We start from the raw sequence: 22,344 nt of genomic DNA, 5'->3' as shown, positions 1-22,344 counted from the left end.
CCCAAGGGTTTTGAAAATTTTCGTAAAAGGGTTTGAGAGAAATTTCTTCAATATTCATAATGCAAAATGCAATGATTAGCAAATCATGTCAATAAATGCGCCTAACACGAGGTCGACGCATCTCTTCGAAACCCTAAGTGACTGATGACGACGACGATGCTTCAATACTCTCACCCGATACACATTTCCCTAGGTAATTTGAATTTACACTTTAAAAACATTGCTGCCTAAATTTGTATCGCGACATTTCTACGAAACTTTCATTTTGCGTAAAAAATCTTCGTGTACCCCACAGGCACAACATTCTATCTAAATTACACTTAAAGCAATAAAGAAAGCGATAAAGATGTACAAAATAATGCATTTTGCATAATTGATATAGTCTTGCAATAAGATACAAAATCCATTTATGTGTTTAAGGAAAGATAAATAAATGCATTTTACAATAAATCAATTGAGAAATTGTCGTGTTGTTCTTCTTCAAGATACGCCTTGAGTCTTTGCCCATTTACATTAAACACATTAGTTTTGTCTAGCGAGGTGATCTCCATAACACCATGCAAGAAGAAATGTTTGACCAAGAATGGTCTAAACCATCGCGAGCGAACTTTACTCGAAAACAGTCGCAGACGGAAAATGAATAATAGTTCTTTCTGCCCAACTCTAAATTCGCGTCTATGGATGTGGCAATCATGTCATGCCTTCGTCTAGCCTTCCTTCTTTCCACCTATCAAGACACACACCTATCATAACACTTCTCTTTACTTCAATGAAAACTAATCCTTTCAAGCTCTTGTTAATATCCAAATTCCCTAAAGTACAGGGTTTACAACTTTTCGAATGTCAAACATGCATATAAGCGAAATTGTTCAATTAAGTGCGGAAAGGGTCTTGCTCTGCGAGGATGCTTTGCCCATGCAATTATGTGCTCGCTTATTATCTCGTCAATGTTCAATGAAATCTCCTTCATTATGCAGTATACTAACATCACTCTTTACATGGAGATGGTGCTATCATGGCGAGTAGGCATGATCCTCTTCTTCACAATTTGGAAACTTTAAGGAAAGTTTTGGATATTTTCATGACCAAATGATTAAATGTGGATTTTTAGATCAATGAGGCTTTAAAGGAATTTTCCGACTAAGGATCCGTTTAAGAATAGTAAGTGACATATTGTTTTAAAAGTGATTTATAAATCATGATTTCTAAGTTATTGTTCAGGATATGATTTACTAATGAAAGCAAAGGAAATGTTTCGATGTTTTTCAAAATGTTTTATCCTAGTTTGAGTATTTCACGAGACCTATTATATACATGTGGTTAACTTCATATTGATGGTAGGGTTGACGAACCTATAGTTTATGGGTCATCAGGAAGGGTATATTTTTATGTCTTAAAGGAGAAGAATTATCGTAAAAGTTGTTTTCTATCGACTATTTCGTCTTAGGACGAAATAGTTTAATAATGTCTGTGGCTATGGATCATTTTCTTCCAAAAGCTATGCAAAAGTTCAAAGTTTCATGTTTCATGTTATTAAAAGAATGTTATTGATAAATGTTATTTAAGCTCCAGTTTTATGTTAAACTGTTTATGAAAACTTGTTTTATAAAATTGTTGCTCACTAAGTCTTTTGACTTACTCTTTTCAAATGTTTTTCCTCGTTCAGGGTACAAATTCTGAATCTCTATGTGCTAGACTTACTGCTACTAGGACAATTTAGTTTTCAATCATGTAAGGAAATGATTTATTAAAAGTATCATTATGTTTTATGAAAATTTATAATTCCATGTCTTATATACTTTACTTCATATTTATAAAAGTCATTTTCAAATAGGTTCCATTATGGTATTTTTAAAAAAAAAGTATTTCTAAGTTTAAGACTTTTACGGGCAAATGTTTTATGTTTTCAAGTAAGGGTCAAGTGAAATTGTTTCAAAGATAAATGATTTCAGTTGACATCACGCCACCTTTCGAATCCAGAGCAGGTGATCTGGGAGGGGTCATGTGACATAGAAAGCAGCGATTCAGGTTCTAAGGACACGGTCTCTACCTAAAAAAAGAGAAAATCTTTTGAAGAGTGTGAGCTAAACGAGCTTAGTGAGTGATAGTTTTTTTTTCAAATAACTTTTCATAAACAATAACTTAAATCCTTGTTTTTTATGCTTGGATCCCAAGTATCTACTCTTGGGAGGTGGTAGAGATTACTCGATACCAACTCCAAACCATCAAAGATGGGCATCACCAATCCATGTTCCTAGGAGATAAGCGTCCCTAGCTCCAATCCTTGAGATAAGTGTATGTACCTCAAATTCTTTGGTGCCCCATAATCCTACCCTGATAAAGGTTGTTTGAGACATCTTGGTTCTGAGAAAACATTTATAGAACCATAAACTTTAAACTTCCTTAAAGAATCCTTTTTGCATAACACAAACATTAAACACAATAATGCCTTGATAAATTCATTCCTTAAATAAGCCTTGAACATTTATCAAAAAACAATATACTTGAATAAATAGCTTAAAGAAATCACATGCTTTGGAAACTATTCATAAAACATCTTAAACATTTAATTCAAAACATTCATATTCAATAGCTTAAGAACATGCTTGCAACCATTTTACTAAATTCATTTTTCACTTACGGGTACACGCTTAAGTCTTTGATCTATAGATTTTTCTTATCTCTTTTTGACCTGAAATAATGGTAAAATAATCGTTTTATTTTCTTTAACCATGAAAATACCAAAAGTTTAATTACAACTTCTAAAAATCACCAAAATTGCCCAAAAACACCCTATGACACTGTCTGACAAGTAGAGATAGACGACAGGGACTGGTACGCACGTGCATGGCTTGGTCAGGCCTTTCCACGTGCTAACCTCACAAGGGGCTTGTCACACGCCTCACCTTAGTTGTGTGCCTTGCGTCTCGCATGGCTCTCATCGCGCGCCTCTATGACACCATGCGCCTTGCGTGTTGCTTGCTTTGCATGCAGGTTGTGCGTCCAACACAAGCCAAAATCCACACTAACCTTGTTGTTTACCAAAATGCATGCTTATCTCACATAGCACAACTTGTCACTTGGCTAGCCTCTACCTTTGCCTAAAAAAATAACTTAGTTTTGAAAAATCATAACTACAAATCAACTATTTTGACAAAACTTTCTTCTACGAAGATTCTTAGAAATGACTTAACTTGCTTACCTTAAACTTTCAACTTCTAATTTGGAAGAATGTGCTTTGTAGTCCTCTATAAGTGCACCTTGTACCTTGTTCATATTGACCCAAAAACTAACCTTCCTCTCTTTCTTCAACTCAAACTCAAAGCTCTTAAGCTCAAAAATGTCTGGCAGCCCTAACCTTGAATTTAGACTCAATTTCTTTCAGAGTAATTTCAACCAGAACGCACGAGGGAATTGGGTGAAATGTCCATCTGAAGTGACCAATTTATATTGAACCATGAATAAACCTTTATTGACATATTGTACTTGTTGAAATTTAACTTAAACATGCAGAGGACACCTGTAAAGCACTTCATCTATTCCACCTCTTCATCGTCTCACCTAACCAAAACATCTAAGGACTCAACAATATAAGCCAAAACACCTTGCTAACCTCTAAACTTTCTCGCGTCCAATGCTCCTCGCCCAGCACTATGCTGCCTAGCTTTCTCACCTAGCCTCTCAACACTTAAATAACTTCGAAGTGACAAGCTTTTCTCACCAAGCCAAAGCACATATTTAGTTTGGCTGCCTAGACATGCTCTAAATGCCTAATAACTTCTTTTAGATGTTATTTCCTATCCTTTGGCCGCCTACACACCACCAAAATAACCTCCAAACACCTAGTACCTCATCCCTTAACACTTACCCAAACTTTCCCTCTTTTCCAATAACCATGACAAACCTTTTATGACACTTTTTAACTTTAACTCCATTCAACTCTTAACCTTCCAATCACTTCAAAGGACTTAAGTTTTTCTAGAATTCGAAGTTTACAACAAGAATTTTGAGGAAGGTCTAAAGGCCTCAGTTCATGTACTGGTGATGGCAAGTGCGAATTAGTCAAACTTTTCTAAGATGGTAGAGGTGGGTATCTGTGTCATGAATACGCTGGCTAGAGAAAGGAAGAGTCCTAGGGAGGAGATTAGGCACCAAGATGAATAAAGGAAAAGGAAGTGAGGAAGGATTTAGCAAGCAATCTAAATTTGGTTTTAATCAAGGATTGCATTGAGACGACAATCAAAATCCTGTGTGCTTCAAGTACGGTAAGCGACACTCAGGAGCTTGCAAATACAACAAGCTAAGTGTGGACAAAGAGGCCATATCCAAAAGGATTGTCAAGAAAACACCAAGGTTGACAAGAAACCCACGCAAACAAGAGGACTTGCCTTGGACAAAGGAAAGATAGCAATAGAGTAGAATTTTAGGGACAAAATTCCAAAAAAGAGAGTAGTTGTGAGGCTCTGACCAAGGAGTCCTATTGAAGAAGAGCTCCGTGAAGAAAAGTAAGTTTGACTATGTATAGAAGAGAGGTGTCCCGCGATGAGGGATGTGATGGGAGAAAAGACAATGTGAAAAGAAGTGTGTAAGCCCAAGTGCTATCTCGTTAAAGAAAGCGATGCGATGAGATTAGTTGTCGAGGGAAAAGCACACCATAAAATATAAAGATTAGGTGATGGGTGTAGTGAAATGGGAAGGAAGACCTACACCTAAGTGTGGTTATGATAAGGTAGACGTATTGTTGAAAAGATAGACATCTAAATAAGTGACTGGACAACTCATTAAAGCAAAATTAATGTTTGGTGGCTTCCCAAGAAAAGAATTTGACGATAAAAAGTTTAGCTTTCCAAGGAGATAAGGTTGGCATCTCAAGAAAAATTTCTATTCGTAACTAACGTTGAACTTGTTTGGGTTGGCTACATGGCATGGTAAAAATGAAAGGGTGACACATGTAAAATGTGGAAATGACACATGGATGTTTATACCACGTGGGCATAAAGGTATGTTTATCCTTTGTTAAATCAAGAAAAGTTTCATCCTTTGTTAACAATGAAATTATGATGTAAAACTATAGATTTGTGTATAACTAATACTGCAGAATTGAAAATCTTAAACTGGTCTAATGTAACTAACTAAAAAAACTCATAGAAGTTCTATACCACGTCGACATATTTAAAAATAATTTTGTTTAATAAATATCTAATTTATAACTAGTGCATTATTTATATATTGAAAAAAATTAGTGTTTAAAAAGCATCTGTTCGACCATATAAGTTTCAAGGGTATAATTTATTAAAAATTGAAAAAATTAAAGTGTCTAAAAATAATTTTTGAATTATAATTTAACAAAGCACTCGTCAAATACAAATTTTGTTTAATCTATTCAAACAAACCCTCAACTTTACAATGGTTAATCTTTATATTTATAAATGAGTTAACTAAAAATATGAAAAGAATTATCAATTTTCAAAGTAAAAATTGTACAAATTATCAGTTTTTTATACAAAATTAATCCGAGTAGACGTGGTAATCATGAAATTAGCCAGATAATAATTTTAAAAAGAATTTTGGTTTAGTGTACAGATTACCATTACAGAAAAAGAAAAGGAACGAAAAGAAAAAAAAATAGGGGAAAGGACAAACTAAAATTAATTCGACAAGTTAGGAAGGAACATCATAATCAATTCATAATTCTACATTCAAACAAAATTACCAAAAATTATGGAGCGTAGCATATCATTTTCCTTAAAAACAAGGAATCAACTATGGAAATCTTGCTCTGATTCTCTGCTGTTTTGTTGTGAGATGAGTGGTTCATAAAATATAGATATAACAAAAAATGGCCGAACACCTAAGATTCATCTAGTTGCCTGAGCCTGTGCATGCTCTAGAAGTTGAGTGACTAACTTGTAAGTCCGCCCGGATAATGATTTGGTGTGATCTATCAGTTCTTCATATCTGAAAACCAAATACACCACCATTCATTTAAACAGAGCTAGTCGTTTCAAGAAAATGCACACTACCTCTAACTTTATGCAATTTTAAGGTTACTTGAGATTTTTTTTCTTTTAATCAATGAAAAGTGTATGAATCTAGTTGACAGTTTTTAAAGTTTAAGAACTCCCTCTGGCACAAGACAACGTCCATGGACCCAACTTGTAAACATTTCATGCATAAAGCATCGTAAAGGTTGAGAAACCATTTTGTTGATGTAAAAATCTACATGATGTAAATAAACTTACACGTTCGGCTGGACTGGTTCCATTAAAACTGTTCCTGTCTTAGAATCAATCTTTGCATCGAGCTTTGAGGTCCGAACAAGATTAACAATCCACCTCTCAGCTTCCTCGTAATTTAAGTTCAGCTTCTCAGCAAGAACACTGCCACAAGTTACCACCACGTCATTTACAATAACAATGTGAAAAAAAGATAACCATAATGACAATAAAATCAAGAGATAACTGAAGTCCAATGTCAAGTCCAGGATAGGCCAATTATCCCAAGTGGAAATCCAACGGTACAAGCATAGAGTAAACAACTCTTCTTCTTCTTCCTCGTTTGCTACCACCCAGAGGAGCTTCTCATAATTAGAAATATTAAATTTTTCTGTGGTTCTAGTCAATACAACTTGTATAATATAAATTTGCAACGCCAAATGCATACTTCTCTTTAGCTCCTCCATTGGGAAAAAAAGTCAAAAACGATTTTAAACTCATTCAAAAGTTGAAACTACCACAATTTTTAAAAGAGCTAAGAGGTAGGCTAGGAATCTTCTCTTGATCACACAGCTAGAATCTTCATTTGATAATTATCATAAAGGTCTCAAAAAGATATATAGATATACTAGCATTTTCTTTGCCCAATGGCAACGTCAAAGCAACCAGACTCTTTACCCTTCAAAATCTTGCATGATATACTTTTCTCAACATACATAAGCAAACAGTTGCATAATGCACCCAATAAAAAATAGAAAAATGAGTATATATAATAAATTTAATGAGAGGATGTGTAAGTACGTACTTCATATCAATGCGCTGATGTATTCTGCAGTAAGTCTCAAAGATGAAAAGGCGAGCATTTTCCAAAAACTCGTCTCTCAAAGGAACGGTAGAAAGGTTGCCTTCTTCAAGCCTCTTTCCTAGGAAAGGGTCATTCAATATAACCTAAATGGAGGAAAAGTTGTTAATTATGACTTGCAAGCACAACAGAATCCAAAAACTGACTGCATCTATCGTTCACTGCCAGCTAAAATGCATCTGAATAACCAAACCATTCAGACAGATGTCAATCCCAACATTGAAAACAATGAACAAAAAAGCACCATTGGAAATGAGCATATAACTGTCTGAATAGCAATTCCTAGTGAAAAAAAGAGAAGCAGGCAACTTACTTCTTCACACTCTCTCATCTTCTTTTGTGCCCCGTCAAAATCATAATTGACATAGACACAAGTCAAAAACTCTGTGATGGGATCCTTATAGGAATTCTGTTCTTGCTGAATAACCTTGATAAAATCTTTGAACTGTGGCCTCCGCCTTTTGTTCACAATGAAGGCAGTAGCCAAATAGCGTAAAAGATGTGGAGCATTGGTTTGAATGGCATTTAAATACCTGCAGAATAGTAAATACAACCTCAATATAACATGGACAAATCTGAATTAAATTAACTCATCTATTGAGGTGAGAGACCGACAATACTTCACCCAAAAACACATGGTCAGAACCCTCCACCAGCTCTAATACCATTATTAGGTGCTTTGGAGAACTACACCCCAAAAGCCAGCTATGGAGGTGAGAGAGCCAAGCCACTTCAGTACTGCATTGGTCATCCCACTAACTGATGTGGGAAAAAGTAGTAGATACTACATTGGTTGCTAACTGGATCATCATTGATCCTCTATTCTTAACTCATCTCACAACTTTCTTTTCATGTTTTCCTGTTAACAGGATTTAACTCATCTCCACATGCCTAGAAAATACCTTTACTAAAAACAACATAGAACACTGCCTTCTCGTTAAAACAACAGAAAAACATGATGATAGAGGACATAAGGGCCACATTGTTCTTATTGAAATGCTTCAACATAATTGAACAACTGAGAATTAGCTTCAAACACGTGAAACTTGGAAGACCACATTGTTAGAAACTGATGTAGTTATGGGATGCCTTTTTATGGGATGACCAATGTAGTACTTAAGTGCCTTGGCTCTCCCACCTCAATAGTTGGCTTTCGGTGTGTGGTTCTCCAAGGTGCTGAAGTACCTAACACACATCTTCATATAATTTCATTAAATACAAACATAGTGAAAACAAGCAAGGTTTAGTAACTTACTTATCTTGATTAAATAGATCAATGATTTGTGTTCTCCCATTGTCGTGATTGAAAAAGATGAAGAGACTCCAATGCATCAACCATATTCTGCTTTGCACTTGATTCATAGGTGATGAAAAATTCTTAAATAGAAGTTACAAGAAAAATGTCAGCAGGGTGATGGCATATTACTGCATTCAAAAAGACAAGAAGCTAGTGTTAGGTCACACCACCTTAGAGTCAATAATTTCCTTCAAACGATTAAGCTCTTCAACAGCAATATCCCAGTTCTGCATTAATACTTCAGCTGCCAACTTTCCCCAAAGAGCACTGAGGCTCCTTTCACTGTTTGTGCACAAGGCTCTGTACTGATAGAGATAGTCAGCAGCACCAGAGTAGTTCCCACACTCGAACTGAAATTTGGCATATTGATACAATGCTTCTATTTGATCTGGACCAATCTGAAATTGGTGTTTCGTGCCAACAAGTTAAATCGATCATTACGGTCAATGTTAGATGGAAAATAAAAGAAACCCCAAATGAATCAAACATAATAAGGATTTCATGTAAAAGTATCAAAGAAACTATTGAAAAAAAAAAAAAAAAAACTGTTCAAATCAAGAAAGTAGAGTTGTTTGTGGGAGATAAAAGTCTACAACAATTGGCAATTTCAAATGCAAATCTAAGACCATAAACTCAACCTGATAACGATCATTAAGCATCTGAAGATTGTACTGCTTATCAGCCCTCAGTTCCTGAACCGCAGCCGGATTTTGCAAAAAAGCAACAAGTGGTGCTGCAGACTCCTCCAAAGCCTTTAGCCTCGCCACCACTTCCGCCCTTCTGTCCACCATATCTAGATCAATTCCATCACAAACTTAGACCCAAAATACACGAATATCAAAACCCAGCAATAAAAAATCAAAACAAAGAACTGCCCATGCCTTGAGGAACGTCTTCAGTGTGGTAGAGTGACTTGTGGATGTCCATGGCGTAATCAACCATGTTTGTCTTATTGAGAAGCTCGATTTTAGCCTTGAGGATCTGCTCATCGGGGTAAAGCTGTCTCTCTTGAAGGAACTCAAGGAGAGGGAAGACAAGATGACGGTCCAGATTTGGCGCTATTCGTGGAGTTAAATCGTAATCCGCCATTGTAGTATAGCTTGTGCTTGAATATTGTGGATGCAGAGAGAAGAATGCTTTGAGAAGGAAGGAGGATAAAAACCCTAATCGGCTACATGAAGAAGGCTGTCTATGTTTTTAGGTTTTAGGGATTATTCTTTTTCCTAATACCCATATTACCCTTACAACTTTTAGAAATGCTATTTTGACCCCTATCTCAATTTGTAATAATGTTTTTAACGAAGGGGCATTTGAAAATATTATTTTCGTCCCTATCTCAATTTGTAATTCTTTTTCCACCCATCTAAGACAAGGTCTATCTTAAAATTATAATAACAATATTATTCTGTAGCTACGTCAAAACTCTTAAAATCTACGAATTCAAAACTCTTATTTGCTACCATTTTTACTATTTAACATTCATTTTTTTATTATTTGTGTCATATTAATGGTCATTGCAAAATTGAGTCGTCCATAAGATTGTTTTTTCTTAAATTTAAATGAACGCCCTTCGTTATTTGTAGGACTTAAGGAGTCATTTGAATTGAGAAAATTATGGTGAAAATAGGAGTGGGAATGGATATTTTGAGATAAACATGCTCTTCATTAGTATAAGGTTTTGTAGCTTAAACATGGGAATAAACTATTCTCATGCATTATTTATACCCATGAACTATACTCATCCAAAATGGTGGGTTTTCTTTTTGTCCTCTCTCTTTTCTCTTTTAATTCATTTTTTTATTTTATATATTATTAAAAATTACTTCAGGGACATTGTTATGGATAGCCCACACAATAAAACTATTTACAAAATATAGCAATAAATATATTTGGACTATAGAATTGTTGAATAGAAAAATTTTAGACTAATCACAAATTGTCACATCATTTACTAAATTAAGGATGAAAAGTACAAATAATTAAACATAAATTGGATGCCACATGTTTTCATCATAACCGTTGAATCAAATTAATTATTTTGGTTCAAGTAAATAGTTAAGTTCAATTACTACTGGTCTTGTCAGGGGAAAATAAGTTATTAACGTCCTATTGGAAAACCCTGTACAGTCACAGTCTTGTGATCCCGTAGGATACACATAATGTCTCAAAGGCCGTACATTTCAGTCTAGTGTTATACAGAAACACTTATCGAAGGACACATAAAAATTGGAGGCACACATATCCCAATAGGACGTTAATAATTTATTTTCCCCTTTTATGTTTAATTTTTCAGGCAAAGGTTACAAAGGCGGCAAACCGGCGAGGGGAAAGAAGGAAGCGTGATCGCCATAGGGGACATTTAAAATTCGTTTCCGCTTAGTGATTTACTGTTTAGAAAATTTGAGGTTTAACTGTATCCAAAAACTGGAAAATCATAAGTTTTTCTTGAAAGTTTTGGTTATTTTAAACAGGGCTCAAACATAAATTTTGTATTCTTAAGTTTCTAAATTTAATTAAATTGCCACTTTGTGAAAACTCAAGTATTTGTGTTAATTTAATGATTTTGGTTTAGTTAGAAAAGTCGGGTCTTTACACTTACCATAGTCAACACGATCTCTTAGCATGGTTAATATGATCGTTTAGCATGGTCAACACTATCGTTTAGCATGTTGAATATGATAATTAGATTTGAAGTTTTTAACGATCATTTATATTGGACTACATGATCGTGTTGACATGATCTAACTGATCATTTATCATAGTCAACATGATCGAGTGGTTAACACGATCATTTACAACACAATCTTTAGATTTGAAGTTTTTAACGATCATTTACATTGGACTACACGATCGCTTATCATAATCAACACCATCTCGTCATGGTCAATAGGATCGTTTAAATTTGAAGCCTTTTTCTTCATCATTTAAAAGAACTACACAATTGTGTATCATGACCTAAATTATTGTAGATCATTCATTAAGAATGGAGTATACGATCTCTTATAAGAATATTACTCGCATGAGTGTGTGGCCAATTAATTGCATGTTGATCGGGGTATTTTTCAAATTTCCTATTGTGGGCTTGTGAGCTTTTTCTATTTTCAAAATTGTCCTATACAGTGTAAATATTTTGTCGAGTTGTTATATTAAAAAATCATTATTTTATTGATTAATACATCATAATTATATTCATTCATCAAATTTATCTTATCAAATTACTCATTTTACATAGTAATTAATATTATTATTTGATTGTTAAATAATTTGCTTTTCTTAAAATTTTGAATTAAGTTTATTGTTTATCAATTAATATATTAAACTTTTATAGAGCTTTCATGATTAATTTTACAAATGAAATACAAAAACAATTTTTTCTCAAACATGCTTAATATCATTCTCATGCACAAACAAATACGTGCATTCTTAATTCCCAACAATTTTATTCTCAGACTTATTATTGCGTATAAAAACATGTTTGTCAATATATGTTGTCTATAGCTATTTCAACAAAAGATCACATGTTTTTTCCAAGTCTGAACAAAAATGCAAAGAGTAGAGCTTGAACCTGGATCTAAAAGGGACACAAAGATTGTTTTACCATTAGGCTAACTTTTAGAGTTGGTATTATAACAGTTTTTATGTGAAACCCGCACCTAAAGTATAAGTGAAGAAGTAAATTTTTGGTAAGTCTTTGAACTTGGCATTTTAAAGTGAAGTACGTGATACAAATCTTTTGGCGTTTAAGATAGTGCAAGGAAATGTTGGGTAGTTTGCAAGATAGACTTTTGAAGTTCAAGTGTAACTACGCGATAAGAAAGATTTGACGATAAGATATCAAAACTGATTTGATAGAGGTTAACGTGTAAGATTAAGGACCAGGCATGTTTAGGTTAAACATTAAGCTTACACGTGTACCATTAAGAAGAAAAGTTGGCAAGCAGACAAGAATTTGAGGGTGACTAAGCTGATTTAAAGACTAGTATAAATAGATGACTGTTGAATAAGAAATTTTGAGACCAATCACAAATTGTCACATCATTTATTAAGTTAATGATGAAAAGTACAAATAGTTAAATTTGGGATTAATTAAAATTGGCATGTGCCCCAAATTAAAGAATTGAAAAACATAAATTGACCATTCTAATAATGTCACGTGTTTTCATCTTAATCGTTGGATTAAGTTAATCATTTTGGTTCAATTAAATATTATTTACTTGGACTAAGTTCAATTAAGCCCAAAAATAAGCTTAATTGAGCCCAAAGACTAAATATAACATAAATCCATATGGTTGAGCCCATGGGTTTGGTTCATGGACCAACCAGGTTCAAGCCCATAAAGCCCACTAGTGAACTCTATAAATAGATGAATTCTTCTCTAGTTGAAATTTTTTGACTTCATAAGGTCTAAAGAGAATTCTCCCAAGAGCTAGAAGACTGTCTAACTCATGAAGTCTTCCAAGACTCCAACTTCCCTCGAAGATCAGCTCCTTTGAAGATACAAACTTTCTTTCAAGATTCCAACTTCGAGAACATCACGTGCTCCGCTTCCCTAAATCAAGCGTAGACGTTCAAGAAACTTTAAGAACATCACGTGCTCCGCTTCCTCCAAATTAAACGTAGGCATTCAGTTGAGAGAGAATCAAATGATCAAATTGTAGAGATAGAACCACATCGCATCAAATCAACAAAAATACAACATTAACTCAAGTTCAACACCACAAATCAAATGTCTCTGAAAATCTCGTGTGAACAAATTGGCACGCCCACTGGGACAATCTCTACCTCTCATCTCTCTCTCGTCATTTAGATCTACAAGCAAATCAATGACATCAAAGAAAGCTGCATCCAAATCTTCAGTTGCAAGCGACACCTACATGGGACCTGTCACCCATAGTCGTTCTAAGGGGATCGTCCAAGAGTAAGATCAAGATTCTGCCATTGCGCAGAGCATCATAAAGCAATTTATGGAATCTCCTAAATCTGGAATTGTCATCAAGGAAAATCTTCTATATAATGATTTTGATTTTGCCTATAGTAGGTCACAGAAAGAAGCACACCCTGATGTGATGTCTGTAATGATGGCTGATATAACAGTTGAGGCTGCCATGACGGAGATGGAGAGAAAAATTAACACTAACAGTTTTTTAATAATTATTTCTTTTTTTTGTTAATTAATTCTTAAGCTGGATTATTTATATACTTAACCTTGATTTCTTTATATTTAACCGTTTTATATATTTAATTCTTTTTTCTCTTGGTAGCATTTATTATTGTTTTTTTAGTATTTTCTCATTTTTTATGTTATTTAATATTATATTTTTCCTCCATATTTATTTATTTTTCTTGTTCTTGTTTTTCCATTTCTCTCTCTCATAATTACTAGTACTTTTTTATTATCTTATTTTTCCGTTTTCCTTTCTCTTATAATAAATTTATTTGTTTATGTCCATTAATTCATATTTTGTTTATCTTTTTTAACTCATTATTTGTTCTCACATTCTTCCTTTTTTAGTAATTTTGTTTCATATTTTATTTTACTTATAGATTATTGTTTATTTTGTATTTTTATATTAATATATGCTTTATTTAAATGGGTGTGTTGCTGTATGATTCATTTAATATATTCTGGCTAATAATTGTTTAATTTTGTTTTATAATATTTTCAATTATTTTTTCTTAAAAAAATATCCAACAACGGAATCTATGGGAGTCCGATTTTTTAAAGTTATAATTTTTAATGTTTTTCAAACGTTTAAAATTTAATCTATGATTTCATAAAGTTTCATAATCAAAATTTTCTAATAACTTATACTGTTTATGATTTTTGAGAAATTGTACAAATTTCACACTTTCTTGAGGTGAGAAGATTTTCTTCAATATAGTTTCATTGATGGTCGAATGCTCTCCACTTATTTTATGAGATCATTGTTTCGAATATTGGAGTAATGAGAGACAAATAAGACATTAGTTTTAAAATAAATAAAGAATATTTTCAATTTAAGATTTGAAATTTGGCACCATTTTCTAAATAGGTGTTGTGGGGTGCTAACACCTTCCTCACACAGATGACTTATGAGCTCAACTTTAGTTTTCACAAACATTTTTTTATGATTTTATTTAAAAATTATTTACTTTATTTCGGTGTTCAATCACACCGTAAAAAAGATTGGTGGCGACTCATATTTTCAGTAAAAACTAACCCTTTTGAGAACGTCGGTCACTCTGTATAATCTCGAGCACGTACGATAGCTTGGCAACAGATTCGACTACCCAAATCTAAACCATCGTGTAGCAAAGAATAGCCAAATCTAAACGATCGTGTAGCCAAATCTAAACGATCGTGTAGCCAAATCTAAACAATCTTGGTATGAGATCGTGTATCAAATATATTATGCACACGAGTGCCAATTAATCGAGTGTTGACGGAGACAATTTTTGTATTTTCCATTGTGGGCTTGTGAGCTTTTTTCGTTTTCAAAATTATACTATACATTGTAAATATTTTGCCGTTTAGTTACATTTTAAAAAAGACTCTTAATTTAATTAAATAGAATTAAATTAAACTATAGATTATGTGAGATATATTCATTTCAATATGATTCAATCAGCTATACTCGAAAACATGAAAGCCATAAAATTACCCATAACCAATTCTAACTTGAAACAAAGGAACTCAAAATATTTTAATCATCTATACTTGAAAACATTGTTTTAACCATTAAAAACTTATTAACCTGACATCAGTAAGCTCAAGATGCACATTCTATACCTGAAAAGTGAAAAAACATTTGAAAGCTTAAGTTAAAATACATAGTGAGTGACGGTTTTATAAAACATGCTTTCTAAATTAGTTAAACATAAAACTTTGGCTTAGAGAAACATTAAAAGAGTGAAAATCATTTCATAAACTTGATACACTGAACTTAAAATATTTGATAACATTTCAACCTGGTAAATCTCTTTCTTGTTCTCTATAAATAATTAATTTCTGCTTATTTTTCTTTAGTTAATTCTATATTATGAAAACTTGATCACATTAGTTTGATAGCTCAATACTATCAGGCCTGATAATCTCAGTCATGATATCATCATGCCTAAAGTACTCAATCAAGATAGCAAAGTAACAGTCAATACTATCCTACTTGAACTAGATCAAGATAGCAGGGTAAAAATCAATATTATCCTGCTTGAACTCAGTCAAGATAGTAGAGTCAAAACAATACCATCGGGTCAATATATTCATATTTTCACATCTTTTTTTTCTTTTTTTTTAAAAAGTAAATTCCAATTAATTACCAATATTAGAAACCAAAGATTATTATCCAAAATTTTCATTCTTTACCTTCTTCTTCGTTCATTTCTTCGGTTCAACTATTTGATCATAAATTCCTTAAACAACAATAAAAAAAGAAAAAAGAAAAACTCAACCTCTTCTTCATTCACCAAGTTCTAAAAGTCCTTAAATCTAAGGTTTACAGATTAGATACAAAATTATTTAGACTGAGTACAAGATCATTTTTTCGCAAGTGTTTAACCGATTAATTGCGGGTAGTTTTGTTATTTCACGTTGTGGTTCTGTGAGCTTTTTTATTTTTCAAAATTGTTCTATACGGTGTAAATATTTTCGCTCTTTGTTCTATTTTTGAAAAAAATATCCTAATTTAATTTAATTAATAATTATTCCCTTACATGAGAGTTATTTATGGAATGTGGGATGATTTTCCTGATGGAAAACGAGAACATGCGCAGTAGAAAAGGGATCAAATTTTAATCCAATTGTAACTAAACATTTTAGCAATTAACATGCATAGCTACCCTTGATTTATAGACAAAATATGGTAATAGAAAAACTCACATTTGAAACTTTTCTATCCTTATAATCTCCTCGTGATCTTGAAGTAGAGACATTAACTAGTGTTGACCGGCTATTCTTCGAACTTAGAACCAGGTTGTGGGACCGAACGATAAAGAGATGAAATTTCGAGGAAGAAGTTTCTTTTAGATGATGGAGTTTGGTTTATTTTGCAATGCCAGAAATTGCAAAACTTTGTAATTTGTAATGAGCTTTGTAATAGAAGAAATCTCCATATTTGTAACAAACCTTTTTTTTATAAGCAAACTACATGCAAGATTGCATGTAATGAGCTTCTTTTCCTCAACACATGGCCTTCCACCAACTATTAGTGGGCTCGATGTCTTATATGAATGAAGCCACTTGCAAATCATATGCAACAAGCTTCCTAAATCTCAACAACTTAGTCTAAGGGCAATATAGTAATTTGATATTTAAATCAAAGCCAAACTTTGACTTTTGACCATTTTGTCTGTTTTGACTAATTCAACCCCCGAGCATGAATTCACATTCATTTTTCTGAAATTCAAATTATATTTGAATATAAAACTAGTCAAAGTTTGACTTTTCACAACTTTGACCATTTACATCAATTCTGAGATTCTAAATATAAATCTGTATTCATATTTTTAATACTTAAATCACATTTAAACATAAAGCTCTATCTTAAACTTATAATCGATGTATATATTATATTTTTCGATTTCTCTCTTTACCTTATTAGAACAATTTGAATTATTCCAACAAAACGTTCTAAGTTAATTTCTTATGAGCTAGTAGGGGAACCAAAATGACCTATAGATCATGGGCTCCAATGATCCAAGATTAATTGGCTAAACTCTTTTAGACCAAGCTAATCAACATTCGTTAACTAACTAGCCATTCCACTAAAGTTATGTAGTTTCACTCCCCTCACTATAGATAAATTTGTGTCTATGTGATATAACCATGATAAGTAAGAGTTAATCCTTCATAGGTTGTTCGTAATCTCGATTGAGTCAAAGTGCTATTTTACCCCCATGACTACATCTTACTCCTTAAGTCTTATTGATCCACTATTAAACAATCGGTTTAAGGTCCAACCTATAAATCGAATCTCTCTCATGCCAATGAGAGGGTAAAGTCCCTTGTTCAAGACTTGGATTCAGTCATTAAGGAAACAACCTATCTACTAACCCTAAAGTAGGTATAAGTGAATTATATCTTGCACCCTATGTCCCCAATTGCCCACCCGGTCTTACGCTGAAATAAGAGGTTGGCTAATTGGGCCAATGCTAATGAGCTACCCTCAGGAGTTCATAGTTAGCTCAGGATTAATATTAAGTTACATAAGATATCTTTAAACAAAATAGTCAGCTTTATTAAAGTCAAAGTTGTTATAACTTAAAAGTGATTATTTAATGGTTCTAGTCTTATGTAAACTCTTTACATAGGATGCCCTCACTTCCTTGTCTCTATATAAACGATTCAGAATCACATCGTTTGTACTAATTTCAAAGCGGGCCGCATTCATAATGTTCCCAGAATAAGGTGTCCAACCTTATTTATATATTATAGACCATTTAGGCTATATACTCGAACTTGACCCACATTTGTGTCTCTACATAAAGTTCAAGTTTACTTAAAAATATCATCGGATCTTAGTTTATTGGCTTTAAGATTATAATATTTAATTTCTCAATAACAACTTTATTGAATAGAATATAATTACAAACTACGAGTTTGAAGATATAAATTCCAACATTTCCACGTCTTCTGATATCTCTCGCTAACTTTCTCTTCTTGGAATTAGGTAACACAAAAGAAAGAAGCAATTCGAATGAACTAAGAGTTCTTTACATAAGCTATTAGAAAAGAAAAGAAAAAAAGTTATTCTCTTGAATTTCCAATCCAAACATTTGTTCCCACGAACCATCAATCTCAATCATTTAAAGGATAAAAGGATTTCAAGTGGTAGAGACTCCAAACTGATGAATTGTAGAATTTAAAGACAACATTGAATGTGAATTTTTCATTATCTGTATTTTTATTTTAAAAAGCATACTTAGCCTATTAATAATTATTTTATACAGTAAGTTTGTTTCTGTATGTTTTTGCTAATTTATGTGTATTTCTAATTTTTCAATTAAATTGAGTTTAAGGTTATGTTAAATTGTTACATTGCAAAGGGCTTAATCCCTTAACTCACGTTCCTAACAGTTCACATGTGAGATTCATAATCGACTTTATGTCGCCTTGGACGTAGACTACTTTTAGAAGTGTTTGTATTGATGAATAACAAGCTATGGGATCACTCACAACCTGATTTATTACATGCGCCTTCAAGATCATCAAATTATAAGTGTTCCTACGAGATCACTAGTTTAGGTGTGTTCCATCGGACACACCATGTTATTATTTTATGGTACCTCATAACGGGAAGTTAACAGACCACTTAACATGACCAGTAGTGGGTCATTTACTAGGTATATATATGTATACTTGTCACTTTTCTGTGTTTAATATTTCAAGCAAAGGTCTAAAATGGGAAGTTAGTGAGCGATAAGAAGGGCTCGTGACATGCAATATGAGGACCCAATCTTGCTTTCGCTTTTTATTATTCGATTTTCAATATTGATTTTAAACATTTTTTAAAAATTTATTTATTTATTTTTATTTTCTTTAAAATTTGTAAAACTAGATGCAACATGTTTTCATGGTATTTCTCAGATTTTCACTAAATTTTGTTTTATGAACAGTTGTTTGAAAATAAATTTAATAAAGATCTCGTTTTTCCCTTTTAAGAAAGTATCAAAATTGTTATTTATCTTTTAGGTAATGACCTCAACATAGTATTAAAAGTTGCGTCATTATAGAGATAGAACATTATCACTGTCTATCTGACATAAAAAAAAAGCCTATTACATCTATCATTGTCAGTCGAAAAATATTTAATTCCTCCGAGTTTGGTTTTTTTGTTTAATTTTGCTTAGTTTATGTGATATAGAACTTTATCAAATTCTTACTAGAAAGAAACTTTGTCAACTAGAAAATATTTGCAATGCAAAAATAACGAATACATCATTTGGTTTATTAGGTCAAGTTTGCAAGCTTATTGTGACTTTTACAATTAAGAGTACATTTTGATGAACTTTTAGATTCACCTACAGATGAAATTTTTTGTTTTTTAGGTCTTCCAATTTTACGTTTAACAATGAGAATTAATATTTTCATGACATCATCTTCAACTCTACGATCCAAAATGATCTTAAGTATTATATACATATTTATTGATGTAAAGGTAACCATAATGAATGAAATTGTCATGTAATTTTCACCCTATATGAAGCATTTTATAATTTTTTATTTGATTGTCATGTGGTTGCTATCTAATTACTTTCTAATTGATATATCTGATTGTCATGTAATTTTCGTTATTATATATATATTACGTACTTTATAATGTCTATTTGTTTGTCATATGATTATTACGTGATTTTCATTCGATATTACTACTTTGTTATTTCCTTATTTCTATTTTATTACCATAATTGGAATTAGATATTAATATGAGAAATTTACATAAATAGAAGTAAATGAAAAGTATTTACATCCTATAGCAAATAAAAAAAAATAATAATAATAATAAAATAAAAACTAAAAAATACTTTGGTCTTAGGTTAAAATTTTGGTTATCCATTTTGGACTTGGATTAAAATTTTGCTATGTCCCGTAAATAGTTTGTCAATTCTTCTATTTTTAAAAAGAATTGTCAAGAATAATAGCAAATTATGACTTTTACTTTGAAAAAATGGCAAATTTATTTTTAAATTGTGAGAATAGCAAAATTGAAAATTTAAAAAAATAAATAAATAGAACAATGTCTCAAATGCACCTAATCAATTAAAAAACAGTCTTAAATACAACTGTTCAGCTAAAACTTAAATACCCCGTAATTAAATAACACATCCTTATTAAAATTGTCCACGTGTAGGTATTCAAAGCCGAAAAGAATCCAGCTTCACTATCTTCCACTTTCCTAGATTCTACCAAATGTTCAAAGTCTTCTATCAGTTGCAAAAAAGATTGGAGCTTCAAGCTTCGTCCTCCTCGAAACCTTCAAAGTCTTCATACATTCAACGCAAATCAAATGTTTTTCTTCTTGCTGACCATCTTCTTCATCAAACTGATTGCAACCATCTTCTTCATCAAATCGATTATAGATCCTTTTTCGTTTGGTGCCAATCAAATGATTTTCTTCTTGCTGACCATCTTCTTCATCAAACCGATTGCAACCATCTTCTTCATCAAACCGATTATAGATCCTTTTTCGTTTGGCGCAAAGGTGAGCTTGTTCAAGGGATTTTCTTCTTCACTTGTTTGAGCTCAATTTATTTCGTTTGGCGCAGTTGGGCATTCGATGCATGAAGGAACAAGTGGTGCAAAGGTGCTCGACTTCGAATGAAGTAAAAATGTGACTAGCGATGTGCAGCGGAGGAGACGTTTCCTTACGACTTAGTTCTCAGTCAACAGAATGGAGGGGATGACTACAAAGGTGAAGATCTCGACTGGACGGAAAACACTCGAACATAGGTGAAGGTGTCATTGGCGGCTAGGGTTTGGTGAGAGTGAAGAAGATGATGAATAGTAATAATAATATTATTATTAATAATAAATATTATTATATTATTCTTTTCCCTTAAATATCTTCCTTTTCCTTTTTTCTTTTTCAATTTAAATAAAACAAATCTTTTCTTCTCAATTAATTCCTTCCAAAAATAAAATATTCAACTTTTTTTATAAATTTTGAAATATAAATAATTTGAAAATGTTAAATTTATGTTTCCTATTATTTTGGAGATACGAAGGAAATAACACGATTTTTGGGAATGATAATTTTTTTAACATAAATGGATAATCTTAGCACGAATTTTGGGATGATAAAATTTTAAATTCAAATTATTATTAACAATACCTATTTTTATAAATTTTTAAAGTAATTTTAATATGTTGGCGGTTTCAAATCAAAATTTAAAATCTATTTTTTTAAAATCAATTATGGAAAATAGATAAGGGATATTAAGAAGATAATCCTAAAATTTTGAAATTATGTTTGAAATCGTTGTAGGGAAATCAAACAAGTAGCACGATTATAGGGGAGATCCAAATTTTCTTAGAATAATCCTATTAAATGCATCATAATTATAAGGATAAGATATAATTTCAATTTCAATTTATTATTATGTTAAATAAATTGTTATTAGAAATATGAAAAGTTTAGGAAAATCAATCAAGTACCGATTATAGGGGAAATATCTAAATTTTCTTAGAATAATCATATATACATTAAATGCATCATAATTATAGGGTAAGTTACAATTTTTATTTTAACAACCACAACTAAATAAATTGTTAATTACTTGATTTGAAACCCACAAACACGAAAATCTGATATAAATTGCAGGCATAAATCTAAAGGATGCTGATTCAATCAGATCCATCCCAAAAAATAAATATTTATTTAATATTTTTACACAACTGAATTATTTGTAAATACACTGTATCTGTCTGATAGATAACAATATGAAAAAGTGAAATTCTTGTATTTTTGAGGTATTTAAATTCAAATTTTTATAAATATTTTGGCTCATAAATAATATGAATATATTGAATTTATTGTCATTATTTTAGAGATATCAACTAAACTAAATAGCACGAATTTATGAGTGAATTTGTTTTAATAAAATGTAACACCCCAAAACTAATAAGTTAAATTTCTTAATTTTAATATGATATGAGTGTTATTTGAGAAATTGTTTGAAATTGTGGAAAATAAGTATTTCGGAAGGTTATGTAATTAATTTTTGGAAATAAGAATTCTATGGTTAAAGTTTTGATTGTTGGAGTGATGAGTATCGGTGAATTAGGTTAAAGTAAAAGTTTATAGGTAATTTATTTATATGAGTATGTATTAAGTTCCGGAGGAATAAGAGTAATTTTATTTTGCCATAAATACAATTATAAAGGAAAATGTATCAACAAAAAGAGAAAGATGAGAGGTTGTTTGGTACGATGGAAAAAGTAAAAAGAGATTTGATTGTATGATGGAATGAGTTATTAAATCTTCAAGTAAGGGATT

General features: G+C 32.0%; 1 protein-coding gene across 1 annotated transcript; it reads right to left on the bottom strand.

The window, feature by feature from the left end:
* Nucleotides 1–5,626: 5,626 nt before the first annotated feature.
* On the bottom strand, nt 5,627–9,569 carry LOC101205199 (eukaryotic translation initiation factor 3 subunit E). Its single transcript, XM_004142604.3, has 8 exons — nt 9,256–9,569; nt 9,013–9,167; nt 8,545–8,772; nt 8,333–8,454; nt 7,391–7,610; nt 7,021–7,163; nt 6,243–6,380; nt 5,627–5,958 (listed from the first exon to the last, which is right to left on the bottom strand). Exons 1-8 carry the CDS (start codon nt 9,461–9,463, stop codon nt 5,859–5,861), a joined length of 1,314 nt encoding a protein of 437 aa, XP_004142652.1. The 5' UTR covers nt 9,464–9,569; the 3' UTR covers nt 5,627–5,858.
* Between the last annotated feature and the right edge of the window lie 12,775 nt (nt 9,570–22,344).

The sequence above is a fragment of the Cucumis sativus genome, chromosome 4, assembly GCF_000004075.3.
Source record: "Cucumis sativus cultivar 9930 chromosome 4, Cucumber_9930_V3, whole genome shotgun sequence".
NCBI lineage: Eukaryota > Viridiplantae > Streptophyta > Magnoliopsida > Cucurbitales > Cucurbitaceae > Cucumis > Cucumis sativus.
This window is presented reverse-complemented; position numbering and strand designations above follow the sequence as displayed.